Source organism: Crotalus tigris, unplaced genomic scaffold (genome assembly GCF_016545835.1).
Source record: "Crotalus tigris isolate CLP2741 ecotype Arizona unplaced genomic scaffold, ASM1654583v1 scf7180000024279.507856, whole genome shotgun sequence".
Classification (NCBI taxonomy): Eukaryota; Metazoa; Chordata; class Lepidosauria; order Squamata; family Viperidae; genus Crotalus; species Crotalus tigris.
Genome location: NW_024100451.1, coordinates 236,421 through 251,106, shown reverse-complemented (window position 1 = coordinate 251,106; position 14,686 = coordinate 236,421). Strand labels below are relative to the sequence as shown.

General features: G+C 46.0%; 1 protein-coding gene across 2 annotated transcripts in view; it reads right to left on the bottom strand.

The window, feature by feature from the left end:
• EDEM1 (ER degradation enhancing alpha-mannosidase like protein 1) overlaps nt 1-13,864 on the bottom strand; it is a 32,536-nt gene extending 18,672 nt beyond the window's left edge. Inside the window, exons 1-2 of one of the 2 annotated variants that reach the window (XM_039323561.1) lie at nt 13,253-13,864; nt 113-185 (exon numbers count right to left, since the gene is read on the bottom strand). In XM_039323561.1, coding sequence (XP_039179495.1) covers nt 113-185; nt 13,253-13,722 — 543 coding nt within the window. In that variant the 5' untranslated portion in view covers nt 13,723-13,864. The remainder of the gene's footprint in view (nt 1-112; nt 186-13,252) is intronic. The other variant, XM_039323562.1, reaches the window with a different exon arrangement.
• Between the last annotated feature and the right edge of the window lie 822 nt (nt 13,865-14,686).

Sequence of the window (14,686 nt, the reverse complement as noted above, 5' to 3'; positions counted from 1 at the left end):
AAAACTGAGGAATTAGGCCCTGCATTAATGATGTTTTTGTGAAATTTGATATATATTTTTCTGATAGCACTTGTTTTTCCTTTCAGCAATTAAAAAAATAGATTTAACTCACTGCTAGGGTATCCAATGCATCAATCAGAGTAAGCGAGTAGTTTCCCAGGACATCATTGATATTCAGATTTGAACTGAAATAAATTTCATTAGAGTTAGTTCAATCAGATTTAAAAAGACTTAATTCGCTTAGGTAAATTTTAAGTGATATAGCCTAATTCCAGGCACCATTAACTGGAAAAACATCCCAAAGAATTATAAGGGAAATATTCTTAGATAAGGGCATAAAAGATTACAGTTGCAGCTACATAGCTTAAACTTAACATCAACACTTTCATAGCTTATTATTTATTTATTTGATTTTTATCCCACCTTTATTTATTTTGTAAATAAAGTATGTTTGGAATTGTATATTCATGAAACTTTGAGACCAAAATAGCTGGGACTTATTTCCACTGAAGTTTTAATTATAATTAAAAGTAGTATTCAAGTGAATTAAAGCAGATTCAGCCAGGCTGATTTTAGAAACTGAATATTAGTGATATTTTAAATAATAATCTATTATTTATGTCACAACTAATGTAGCCCAGTATATTAAGTATTGAACTCTATACAAGGTGATTTTAGCTAAATGACTTATGGAAAAAGTGGATTCAAATTTGACTCATCTTAAAGCACAGAGCTATTATCCATAAAGCATCTTTTTGCTGTAGCATTATCTGAAGCAACAAGCCATTGCTCAACTTTTATTTTAAAATAAAGAGTTCCTTTTAAAATGCATGCTAAGCTCCTCTAAACCTGGAGATTTGTTTTTCTCTACAAACTGACCTAAGACTTTTTGCATACTGTTCTTAACTAAGCCCCATATTATATATAGCACATTGCATGATTTTAGAAAATATGAAATACTTATGTAATTGCTCAAGCTTGGAGCAGGGGCAGGAAGTGCTATAAATGACAGAAAAAAAGCTGTTGTCCCTGGTAAATAAATTTTATAAAGTAAAAATTGCTGTAAATACCATACAAACCTGATATCAATTTTTTTTTGCAAAAAGCCTCATTTATTACTTTAATACAGCAAACACTTTCTTTTTAGAATATTAATGATTAGAAATAACTATTCTGCAGAAAAATATCTATAGACAACGCTATGTAGAGATCATAGTTAAATGTTCTCTTTTTCAAGAAATGGAACTTACTTCCATGGGTTTAACCAAATGGTCTATAATTAATTATAGAGGTCTACCTATGATGAAAACAATGGAGATACAGTTAATCAGTGATAATTCTATGAAAAAATATAGAAAGAACATCTGCCCTAAAAAAACAACAGACATCCAAGAACTGGGGATTTTATACATACATAGAAAAAATAACCAAAATGGCAGTTTGCTATTTAGAAAATTTTAGTATTTATTGTTTCATTATTCTAATAACATAAGACCAGAAACACTGTTAAAAGATACGTCAACATTATATAAACCTAATCTGTGAAAATTTGAGATTACACAAATATTTCCCTATTCAGCATATATCATTGTTAACACTGCTAACATTGGATGTTCTTGCTTTGACAACATATGAAGATGCAGCCTTTTTCTTTCTTATGCTTTACTTTTAGAATTAGATGATGCTGGGGAAGGAGGCAGAATGTGGTGGGAGTTACCGTATTTTCCGGCGTATAAGACGACTTTCTAAACCATGAAAATCTTCTCAAAAGTCAGGGGTCGTCTTATACGCCCAGTTGTCTTATATGCCAGAAAATACGGGTATTCTATTTTATTCCTTTACACATGTGGTTTGGCTTTCTCTCCCCCCCCCCTCGCTCAAAAAGAGTCCTAGGGTTATCATTATTAAAACCAATCGATCAACTAAAGGTATCTCTTTCCGGCCTCTATACTGGGAGTACGATAGGCATTATCTGGCTGTCATGACGGTAAGATTTCCTGGAGGTTTATTCCTCATTCTATAATACTACATTGCATACCGCCTCCTTCTCTCTTCTTCCCTCTCCTTCGACATCCCAATCCCTTGCCCACCCCTCCAGAACTGTGGATTGGTAGTGGCCGCCCCGTGATTAATTCATTCGAATGAAGTAGAAAGAGATGGCCCATGTAATGGGGAAGGGGGGGAAAAGAGTTGTAGGATGGGTTTTTTTTAATAATGAAAACAAACCTAAGCATCTGCGTCCATTCGAGGCACTTCTCAACACTTCTTCCGCCATCATCCCGGGCCTTTTTGGCGTTGACCTCTCACCCCCGGTGGGAGTAGCTTGGGGGAGGTGGAGCTTTAAAGGAGGCGGGGCAGTAGGAGATGCTCATGGGGGGGATGCAGTGGCAGCTCATACTGAGCGTGCGACCGGCGGCTGCGGAGGTGGGCAGGCAGGCGGCGGCGCAAGGCGTTCCCTCTTTCCTCGTGCCCCACATGGTAGGGAGGAAGGAGGAGGCTATGAGTCTGGAAGGGGAGGTAGGGGTGTCAGCTAAATTCCTCTTGGATTTACGAAGCAGGAATGGAGGGGGGGACAGAAAACAGCTACACGGTCCTTTCGCCCGTCAACTTCCACCGAGCTTATGCCAGCGGTTTCCCCCCACCTAAATAAACTTGCATGGTGCATTTGTGGTGTTATTTATGACAGATCCTGGCTGGTCAATCTGGCTCCCGTCAATAAGTACTGTAGTGCACTGAGTTTTAATAACAAATTAAAAGGAAAGCCGAAATTAAAAGGAAAGCATTTACTTCCCCCCCATTACCTGAAAAGGGGGCAACTTATCACATTTGTGGAAATGCAAGTTTTCGAAGGGCGAATGCCTTTCTTACTCGGTTTATTAACTTTAAGCTTCCTTTCCTTCCTCCCTAAACATTCTGGCTGTCGCCAATTTCATTCTTGGAGGTGTTGCTTTAAAAAACTGCTGAGAAGTCCTTTTGCAGGCAGGGCAATTTTCATCAAGGTGTGTGTGCGATTGACAAGGCAGAGCCCCGAAGTTTCCCAGCTTACAAACAGGCAGGCTTTCTGCTCGCTCCCAGCTCCATATCCCAATCTGTCGTTTCAAACGGGGGGAGCTTTGCAAGTACATCCCACCAAACTCGGGGGGGGGGAGCTCGGCTCGGGGAGGCTGTGGAGGATTTGTGGGGTGGAAGACCGAGAGGAGGAGATCCCGTCTCCGGAGATCTAGGTACGCAGTCTGTTTGCTCCAAGCTGGAGCTCGCTACCGGGGGAGGCAACAGAAGGGACCCGCTCGCTCCTTCTCTTCCTCCTTCATCTCGCCCTGCAGCCGCTGCTCACAAAGGTCGCGAAGGCATCGTCAGCCGCCACCGTCCCCATGGCTCGCTCTAGCGGGCATGTGGTTTGCAGCTGCTTTTTGCTGACTTGAAGTCACAGGCTGGTAAATGTTCACCCTGGGAAATTAGCGACAAAACTCGATCTGTCTCCCTGCTGCTTTGCACTTTTGGAGCTGCAAATCGGGGTGGGGGGGAAGGATTGGAGGGAGAGGGAGGAGGGAAAGGAGGCGTGTGTGTGTGCATGTCATAAGCATTTTAATTAAAATTACGGTACCATATTGAAATCAAATCTGATGTTTTTTAATTTTTATTTGGTGTGCGTTGGAAGAGGGATAGTCTTATACGGCGAGTATAGCCCAAACTCTATATTTTAACTGGAAAAGTGGGGGTCATCTTATATGCCCAGTCATCTTATACGTCGGAAAATACAGTAGTTAGACATTGTATTAGTGTGTGAATTCAGACCTTGAAATAAGAGATGATAAGAAGGGGCGTTGTCTTACCTGAACGCCTTTTCTCAGCAGGATGATGTAGAGTCCAATGGATGGGTTCTATGACAGCCTTCCTGCCCGGCAGACTGGGTAAAAACTTTGGCCACACCCCTTCCTTTGGGCGTGACCCCAGTTTTGACTTAGGCGAGAAACTTTGTTGGAATTGATATTGCAGCTCTTTCTTATATACCTGCCTAGACCTAACCCCTGGGTGGGCTTGGACTCTACATCATCCTGCTGAGAAAAGGCGTTCAGGTAAGACAACGCCCCTTCTCCAGCAGGATGACTGTAGAGTCCAATGGATGGGACATACCAAAGCCCTCATGTCCCCCTGGGAGGGAATGTCTAGGCTACCGAATTCTGAGCAGGTACGACTTGCTGTAGCACTCTTCTACCAAAGGCAGCATCTGCTGCGGCAAGGGAGTCTAAACGGTAATGCCGAATGAAGACGGACGGTGAAGACCAAGTTGCTGCCTTGCAAATTTCTTCCACCGGCGCTTGTGTTAGCCACGCCGCAGATGTGGCTGCGCTCCGTGTTGAATGTGCAGTCACATGTGCGGGTACTGGTAGTTCCTGCGAGACGTAGGCTTGGGCTATGCAGGCCCTGATCCACCTACCTATGGTGGAAGAAGACACCTTCTTTCCCATAGTTGATGGTTGGAAGGAAACAAATAATGCTTCTGTCTTGCGGATGGCCGAAGTGCGTTTCACGTAGAAACACAGCGCTCTACGCACGTCCAGCTTGTGCCATCTATGCTCTACCCTATGTTTGGGTTTTGGGCAGAAATCAGGAAGAGTCAGTTCCTGAGACCTGTGAAAGATGCTGTTCACCTTCGGAATGAAGGCCGGGTCTGGCCTAAGAACGACCTTGTCCTTGAAGAAGGTACACAGATCCTTTCTTACTGACAGTGCCGCTAGTTCTGAAATTCTCCTTGCTGAAGTAATTGCCACAAGGAAGGCTACCTTCAGCGATAGGTGATGAAGGGAACATGATTCAAGAGGCTCAAAGGGTGCTGATGTCAAGGCTAGAAGGACTTTAGGCAAGTTCCAAGACGGGTACCTGTGTATGACCGGGGGCTTTGTGTTGGTCGCCCCTTTTAAAAAGGCGCTAATTGCTGGATGTTGCGCTAGGGATGTTAAGTTGTCGCAGGAGAGTACAGTTGAGAGAGCCGATATCTGTCTGCGAATAGTGTTGACTGATAGGCCCTTATTAAGATCCTCCAGGAGATAATCTAGAATATTGGGGATAGATACTGCAGCTGGATCTAGGTGCAGAGAAACGCACCACCTACAAAAGCCTTTCCATGTAGCATCGTAAATCCTGTTCGTGGACGCTCGTCGTGAAGCTTGTATGATCGATATCACCCCTGCCGAGTAAGATTGCTTGGCTAAACTTTGCCGCTCAAATGCCAAGTGGCTAGTTGTAGCCACTGGGGTTCTGGGTGTACAAACTTGCCCTGGCTGAGAGTTACTCTGTCCGGGGGAATCCTCCACGGGGGTGATATCGAAAGGTCCACGAGGTCGGCAAACCACAGGCGCCGTGGCCAATGCGGGGCAATGCAGACTATCTCTGCGCCTTCCAGAATCAACTTGCGTATGGTCGCCGGTATCAAGGGCAACGGTGGAAAGGCGTACAGGAGATGCGCCGGCCACCGACACCTGAGGGCATCCGTTCCCTCCGACCCCGGAGACGGGAATCTGGAGAAGAACCTGGGAAGTTGAGTGTTCTTGTGATTGGCAAATAGGTCCAGATGCGGTTGTCCGAATCTCCGGGAGATCTCCTCGAAGAGAGCCGGATCCAGGCGCCATTCCACCTGATCCACCTTGGCTCTGCTCAGGGAGTCTGCTTGGGTGTTTGTCTCCCCCGAGATGTGTTCTGCTCTGATAGAACTCACATTGGTTTCTGCCCACCGAGCCAGAGCTAATGCCTCCTTCATTAGTTCCACTGATCGCGTTCCTCCTTCCTTGTTTACATGTGCCTTGGCTGCTACATTGTCTGTTAATACGAGGACGTGCCTCCTTGTTACTAGGTGTGAGAAATGACGTAGAGCCAGGTGGATGGCCCAGAGCTCTAGCCAATTGATACTGTGTGAAAGGTCCTTCTGGTCCAAGTGGCCCTGTGCTATCTGGGTTCCCAGGTGGGCTCCCCATCCGAACAGGCTCGCGTCTGTCGTGAGCGTGACCCTGTTCGGCTCCTTGAATATACTCCCCTTGAGTATCTTGGGAGATATCCACCATTTCAGTGATCTCATCACCTGTACTGGTACTAAGCCCTTCCTGTTGGAGGTGCTGAGATTCCTCCTCTGGTATGGTAGGAGGAACCACTGCAACTCCCTCGAGTGGAGCCTTGCCCATGGTATATTGCCCATGCAAGATATCATCTTTCCCAGGAGTTTCGAGAGCTGTATCAAGGGCACTCTCCTGATTCTCTGAATTTGGTGAATTAGCTTGGATATGCTGATTCGTCGTTCCTGGGAAAGGTATACCCTGCACTGTGACGAGTCTATTACTGCGCCTAGGTGTTGCAGTCTCCTTGAGGGAGTGAGATGACTCTTGGCCAAATTGACCGAGAATCCATGCCCCTGTAGGGTTCGGATTGTGGTCTTGAGATCTGCCTTTGCTTGTTCCTGAGATCTGGACTGGATCAAGATGCGTCCAGATAAAACTGTACGCGAACCGGCATCATCCTGAGATGGGCCGCTATTACAGCTAGGATCTTGGTAAATACCCTTGGCGCTGAGGATAGCCCGAAGGGTAGGGCCCTGTATTGGTAATGTCGGCCCGCGTAGGTAAATCTGAGGAATTTCCGGTAACTGGGATGAATGGGAATGTGTAGGTACGCCTCTGTCAGGTCTATTGAGGATAGTAGATCGTCTTCCCTGACGCTGGCTAGGATGGATTTCAAGGAGTGCATCTTGAACCTCCTGTATTTTATGTAATAATTCAGGCCCTTCAGGTCCAATATTGCTCTCCATCCTCCTGATGACTTCGGGATAACGAAGAGGATGGAATAAAATCCTCTTCCTTCCTCTCCCTTTGGTACCCTCTCTATGGCTTGAATTGACAGGAGGTGAGCTATGGCCAAAGTTAACAACCTTGCCTTGTGTACCTTTCTGGAGATGGGACATCTGATGAACCGGTTTGATGGGGGAGAACAAAAGTCTAAGGTCAGACCATGTCTGATCGTCTCCAAGACCCAGGTGTCGGTAGTGGTCTGCTCCCAGACCTCGATGAAATTTCCTAACCGACCCCCGATGGGAGTGTCCTGTTTGGCGTCACTTGGTGCACTTAAAGGATCTGCCTCCCGATCCCCTATATGGACGTCTGGGCTGGAACTGGCCTCTGGCTCCTGTGCTTTGGCGATCCTGGGGTCGATCCTGTCTCGGGTAGAAGGATCGCGAGCCTCTGGGCCAGTCCCAGGATTGCCCTGACCGAAAGGGCTGCCTCCATTCCCAGGGGCTTCCTGGGCGGGAGCCCTGTCTCCGGAAGTCTTGACTGCTTCTCCTATCAAACTTCTTTGATGGGTGTACTAAGATCTTCCTCTTGTCTCTGCCTTCACTGACATGCGGGTCCAGTATGGACCCAAATAGGAATGCCCCGCTGTATTTGGACGTCGAGAGACGCCACTTGGACCTCAGGTCTGTCTTCCAATTTTTGAGCCACAGTAGTCTACACGAGGCCACTGTGGCCGCAATGGATCTTGCCGCGTACTTTGTTGCGTACAGCGAAGCGTCAGCCATGAACTGAGAGGCCGCGAGGAGCTTGGCCAATGTCTGGTGTACTCTGACCTGATCTGGAGGCACCGTGCTTTGCAGTTCCCTCAACCACATAATACAGGCCCTCGCGAAGAATGATGATGAAGTGGCTGCTTTGGCCGCCCAGGCTGCAGCCATGTGGGAACGACGGAGGGAGTGTTCAAATTTCTTTTCTTCAGGTTTCAAGGCCTCCGCCATGTCCCCTGGAATCGCGGAGGTAGAAAATAATGAGATCAAGGGGTTATCTACCGTAGGAACCTCTAACTTGTTCAAGAAGGAGGGAGAGAGATTGAAAAGCTTTCTTTCCACGCTATTGGGTGCCGGTGGGCTTGCAAGTGAGGAGCATTGTTCCTCTACCGTGGTCACGAAGACCTCCGGACATGGAATGTACTTATCCTGTGGAACCTTTTTGGCAAATAGAGGATTGGCCTCCTTGCTTGTAGAGGGCTTCTCTTCCTATACTGATGTCAGGCTGACCGTGGAGACTGCCTTTATCAGGAGTGATTTTAGGAGCGCTGGGTTAAAGAGGCCAGAGCTCGTCGCCTGCTCAGGTGCGGTCTCCTCATCCTCCGAAAGGGGCATGTCTGACATATCAAGGTCTAATGAGTCACCCTCTCCTATTTGAGAGGAAGTCTCAGAAATGTTGGTAGGGGGCGGCCTAGTTCGTCCCTTATGGGGTGTGTGAAAAGCCACTTGCCCCTTAGAAGCCATGAACTGGGAAAAGGCATCCTGCATGAATGCCTGAAATTGTGCCGACCATATGTTCTCCTGCGCTTTGTCGCTGGAGTGACACGCTGGAGTGTGGTCGGGTGAAGAAGCTGGTGAGGAGGGATTGGAGGAATCTAACTGTTCAGTTTCCCCAGGAGGAGATCAAGTTTTGAGAACTTCCTGGGCAGTAGGTTCTGAGCTGGGTGCCACCACTGGGACAGGGGAAACCATACTTGTCCCATTGGAATTGGTTCTCTGTGCTCTGCTAATTTGTCGTTCTAAAGCCAAATGTCTCCTCAAAGCCTCTCGCTCAGCCGTTTTAGATTGTCCCTTCTGAGTAAGGTGCTTTGTTTTAGCCTTCTTCTTCCCCCCCACCTCTGGTTCAGAAGATCTGCGTTTTTGTTGCTGCTGTGGGGGGGACAATTGAGGGACCTGTGTGACTGAATACGAGACATTGTCTGCCATTGTGCCAGGCACCCCGAGTAGGCAATGCCTGGAGTGGGGGAATAAGATACGCAGATCAGATGCAGATGCTTGGGGCTGATGCCCTCTTCTGCCTATACAAACAATGGCCGGACAGACAGGATTCTTTGGACAGGAGATCCTGCAAGGCAGTGACTAAAGGTCACTATAGGAACAGTTAGAGAAATTATTCCTCCTCACCTCCTCACCTAAGTCCAGGCTCAATGCAGTTAATATCTCTCTCCCCCAATCTGTGGCTGTGGCAACAGACCACGATCAGAACTGATGGTAGTTCTCTTTCTTTTCCCTCTTCCTTCCTCTTGCCCCAATGTGTTAAGGTAACCTCGGTCAGGCAATTGTATAAAGGATCACTTCTTTATCTGCAGGGGAAAAAGGCCCGGATGGTAGACCCACCCACAAAGGAAAACAGCGGGTTGATCTGCTCGTTCAAAATGGCGAATGGGAGGAAGCCACGCCTCCCAATAGTAGCCAGAGAAGCCACGAGGCTCAAACAATGGCGGATCTTTAAATTCAGCAATAAGGTGATTCCCGGTTCAGTAATTCCTTTGGCCTTAAGGGGGCTGCGCCTCTCCGCTGAGGAGAAAGAACGGCGCTAGAGCTCTGCTCTGGTCAGGGCGTGCTTCTTGCGCCGCTCAGCTGATCGATGCCGAGCGGCGCCGCGGTTTGCTGCTTCCCACGCCGCTCAGCTGTTTAGCGCCGAGCGGCGCCTCGGCTCCGTCAGCCGAGCGGAGTCGGCCACTCAGCTGTTTGGCGAGCCGGAGAGCGGCTAGCAATCCGGTCTGAACGGTCCCTGCGCCAAATAGCTGCTCGGCGGGCCGGATATCGGCGAGCGATCCGGCCCAGGTCCAAGCCTCCCCAGCTAGCCGCCCTGAAGCCCCTCTCACCACTCCGACGATCCTGGCTGCACCCGTCAAAGTTCCTAATCAGCTGCCAGAAATCCCTGCTTTCAAATCGAAAGGACGAGAAGATTTTTTCTCTTTTTTTGGAGTGAAATTCCTTTTTTGTGTTCTAAGAGCTGCTTCTCGCACTTCTACCAGGCTTCGAGACTGAGTCAAAACTGGGGTCACGCCCAAAGGAAGGGGTGTGGCCAAAGTTTTTACCCAGTCTGCCGGGCAGGAAGGCTGTCATAGAACCCATCCATTAGACTCTACAGCCATCCTGCTGGAGAACTAGCCAGTAGCAGAACAGGAAGGAAAGCCTACATTTCAAACTAATTGGACAATGTGATTTATAACTGTTAATTGAAGGAGGGAATTGTGCTTTGATACTATGTGCTCAGGGGAGGGGAATCCAGTTTTTGGCTTCAACTATATTAGTGCCGAAGCTATGCTACTCCCATAAAGATTCTTTAAGGTAAACAATGCCTTGAAGTTCTTTGAAAAGTTTCATCTGTCGGAACCATGACAATTATATTCATACACACACACACATTATCTGCCTAATGTGTTACGCTAATTACACTAATTGTTTAATCAGATTAATCTAGGCTATTTGGAAAGAATGATGACAGAAATCAGAGAACTATACTTCTAAATGGCACATATGTTTGAAAATAGCCACAATTATAACTTCTAAAAGAATAGCATGGAGAATGCCAACATCACATATTACTTTATTTCTAATAAAAGTTCAAATTTATAGTGATAAAATGCACTTCCAATAAACAGCCAAATTTTTGAAGAACTTTTAATATTTTCCCATAAAGATACATTAAGTCCACTATGAAAATGTATAAATCTGAATGAACAGCTTTCCACTTGCTCCAAGAATCTTTGTTCTGATCAAATCTGAAAGTCAACCTCACATTTATTATTTCTATATGTAACCATATGTATCAGTTACCAGATAACAATTTATTCCAGATATATATTATTTCCATAAAAAATATTTTATTAGAAAAATTGCCATTTTCCAATATTTTCTATTTAGAAACTATTCAAAATCTGTAGCAATCTGAGAACTCATAGCTTAAATCAGTTCCCCAATCTTCTCAGGTTGGCGGCCCGGATCTGGGGGGGGGGCAGGCATGTGTGTGTGTGGGTGTAAGCACCTATGTTTCTGGCAATGCTCATACAAGTGGGCCTAGAAATGCCTATGTGACACTCACGTGAGTGGGACTGCAGAGGGCCACAATGATGCTTGCACGAGTGGGGCTGCGAACACCCACAAAGCAGTGCTGCTTGTGGGGAAAGGGCCATGCACATGCAGGCACCAGCCAGCCACTCATATGGCCCAGTGACAATTAGGCCACAGCCCAGTAGTGGGCCACAGGTTGGGGACTCCTGGCTTAATCAGGAAGGAAAAAGCAGCAACAGCTGTACATTATTTTTTTTTTACAGATAAATACCATAACTAGTGTTTCTCAATAGACTATATTGGGTCCAGTGCTTTTTAAGCTCTTCATGAATCATCTCTGGAGTTAAGGATTAATAGTGAGATGACTACATTTGGTGAGTTAATGTTTTAGGATTACTAAAAGCAAAAAATAACGCAAGTGGTTTCAGAAGAATATTTCAAAACTGAAAATAAAATAGCAATGAAGATCATTGTCACAAAATAAAATGGAATGCACATGGAAGCAAAAAGTTAACATTATAAATATTCTTACAAGGACCAAGTTGATTAAAGTTCCTTAGGAATGCGTTACATAGCAGAATGGAAACTATTAGGGCAACTGTCTATATAAATTCTATATAGGGAAGATTAAAAGTGACACTAAAAAGGCTGCCAATATTTTATGCAGTATAATAACAGTATGCATGAAAAATGCAACTGCATTTGAAATACTATATGCAATGTTAATCACCAAGATTAGGAAAAGAGATTTTAGAGCTGCAAAAAGTAAAGGGTATGCGTAAAAAATATATGTAAAAAAAAAAAGAATGCCCTATTTTCATATGTCATCCAGCAAATTTTAAAAGCATCCAATGAAGTACAGAGGCATTCAGAATTGTCAAAAACAATCACACTATGTCCTGTTAAACTACAGAATCTAATAGTGCAAAGTGTGATCACTTTAAAAAAGGATCACATAGTCATGGAAAATAAGCCTATATTGAACTAGCAACTATCAATAGCTATTTATCATTAGGGCAATATACATTTTCTAGAGAAGTTTGCTTTAATTCAGCAGTTCCAACAAATATGACTTCTATGAATGTACTCTCACAGGAACAGCTGTTAAAGTGGACACACCAACCTCTGGCAAAGTCAACTACTTAAATCATCAATGCTTTACTCATGATTTTGTTACATAGAATTATTCCAAGTGACTTACACAGCCCTACTGGTTATGATGGATTTTATACACATAAACATACTCTCTCCCCAATATCAATGCCAATTGTTGGGAACTACACAAAGAATGGCCTATTGCTCCCCAAAATATTATTTATTACTATGGATAGCAATTCTATGAGAAGGTTAGATAGAAGAATTATCCACCACACTTTTTATTATATTCTCAGGCTGGCATTAATTAGAAAACAATACACTATTTTTAAGATATCATAAAACTGACTTCTAAATCAACTTGCCCAAAAATATACATAATGAGACATGTCCTCTTAGATTTGTTAATCTAGAAAGTGCACCTCAACATTCACATGCAACTATTCAAAAGCAATCTGAGGTTGATATATGTGGCTGCAAGAGAGAGGCATACATAGAAATTATTAATACTTTCAAAGCAGTAAGCTTAGTATTTACACCTGAGAAAGATTCCTCTTGGGGGGAATGAAGCAACGCTTATGCAATTTTCAAGGTCAAAGATCTTTAGAAGTATAAACAACATGCAAGATATGATCACCAAATTCAACATAATTCTGTCAGACACTGAACTATAAAAATCTAACAAAGAAAAGGAATTTGAAATAGACTGCGCTAAATCATGGTTATCACCTACTAAATCCTTCCACACGCTGCTTCAAAGAAGTGGTAGACTTCAGTAAACAATAATCATATTTTATTATTACTATCATGATTTTACTCTTTCATCTGTTCATATCCTGCGAATCTTGCAGTCTTGCACTACTTTCACACGTATTACTGGGACTTTTATTTTTATTGTCAGCCTCTTAAATCGGGGTATTTGTGGCATTTAATTGTTCCTATACATACAATGAACAGCAATGAACTGGAAACACATCAAGCACTGTGAGGACTGAATCAAAAGGATAAAAGCCATTCTTAACTTTTGAAAATGTACTTTCAATGTACCCCTCAGTCATCACACAGCAATCGCTTTCTTTCTCAAGCCAAATCCTTAAATTACCGTATCACAGACACTCCCTGTCCATTTAACTTACAGGCAAAGCAGCTACCTCCCCTGAGGATGCTAACCTAACGCCTGTTTTTCCACCCTCTCCTCGCCAACCCACACCCCATGTCCTGAACACAACCGGGCTAGGGGAAGGCGAGAGCCACGGCGGCAACCCCTGCCCTCTCGGCCGCTCCAATGCCTCCGAGCCCGGCGTGGCAACTTACGGGTCAGCTAGGTCGGGCCCGCGCCCGCGGCAGTCGATGGGGTTCAGCTCGTCTTGAGGGAAAGCGTGGGCCATGTAGCTGTCGTAGCCGAAAGAGAACATGCTGCGGGCGGCGTCGCGCAACTGGGCCCGGAGCTGAGGGGGGAAAGCCCGGTTGTAGCGCTGCTCGTACTCGTCGTGGCCACTGCGGCGGGACCACGAGGAAGAAGCAGCAGTGGGGTTGGGGCTCTCCCCGCGGCCGCCATCGCCTCCGCCGCTATCGCCTCCCCAAACTCGTCCCAAGAAAGAGGCCCAATGAGGAGCTTTGAGGCACCGCGAGTTGGAGGAGTCTCCTTCCTTGGCCGGGCTGCCGCAGGAAAAGGTCCGGAGGCGCTGCTGGTAGAAGCCGAAGCTGGGCCCCGCCAGCCACAGGAGGGCTTGCCCAGCCAGTCTCAGGGCCAGCAGCGCCAACACCAACGACCGCCATTGCATGGTCGGAGGAGTCGCAGCCGCCACAGCCTCCGCGCTCTCCTCTCACGCGCATACTTCTCGCGGAAGTTGTACTCGGAACGCTCCGCGCCTGGGGAGCGCGGGCGGGGGCCGAAAGCGAAGCCGCGCAGCGCCTCCCCCAACTCCTCCTCGGTCCAAAGAGTGACGCGTTTCCTTTAAGAGCGAAGGGTGTGACAGGCGGCCGCGGGCGGAGGGGAGGCAGAGTTAGAAAGGAAGCATTGTGACATTTCCACGGAGAACGTCTTTGGATTCGCCTTCCAAAACTTCCGGAGCAAAGAGCAGACGGATAAAAATGACGTCAGCGTAAGATGCTTGTCGCCGTTGACCGCGAGGGAAGGGCTTTAGCTGAGAAAGAGTGATGTGGCACGCTGCGATTTTTTCCCCCTCCGACCCGGCTTAGCCAATCAGAAAGAATGGGTTAGCTTCTGGGCGGAGCGATATTGCAATCCCCTTTGCGAACTTGGGGATTGGTTGGCCTTTCCGCCGCTGGATCGCTGGGAGGCGTGGTTTATAGTTTAGCTAACTGGCTAATGGGAAAGGGAGTTTACGTGTCCTCCACCCCGAAATTCTTGGCGCCAACTAAAGGCTTTGCCACCTATTTCCGTGATTTCTATGTTTTTACTACACTAATCGCTTTTCGACTAGTTGCCATCAAGTCGCTGCCATCCACGTGGGTAATTTCTTCTGAATGATGTATCCCTAATCTGACCCTTCAGGTTTTAGGACGATGCATCCATCACTATAATAATTGAGTTCATCCTCTTCGTCCATGTTGTGTAGTAGACCGTGTCTTCTGTCTTGTGTATAGAATTTTCATGAGGACAATGAGTTGTTTCGGGATTCCCATTTTTTCAAGGATGTGCTGCACTTTGATGTTGTGACACAGACTTGTCTATAATTAATGAAATAATTTGGAGTATCATTTTTGACTTTCTGTATTACCTAG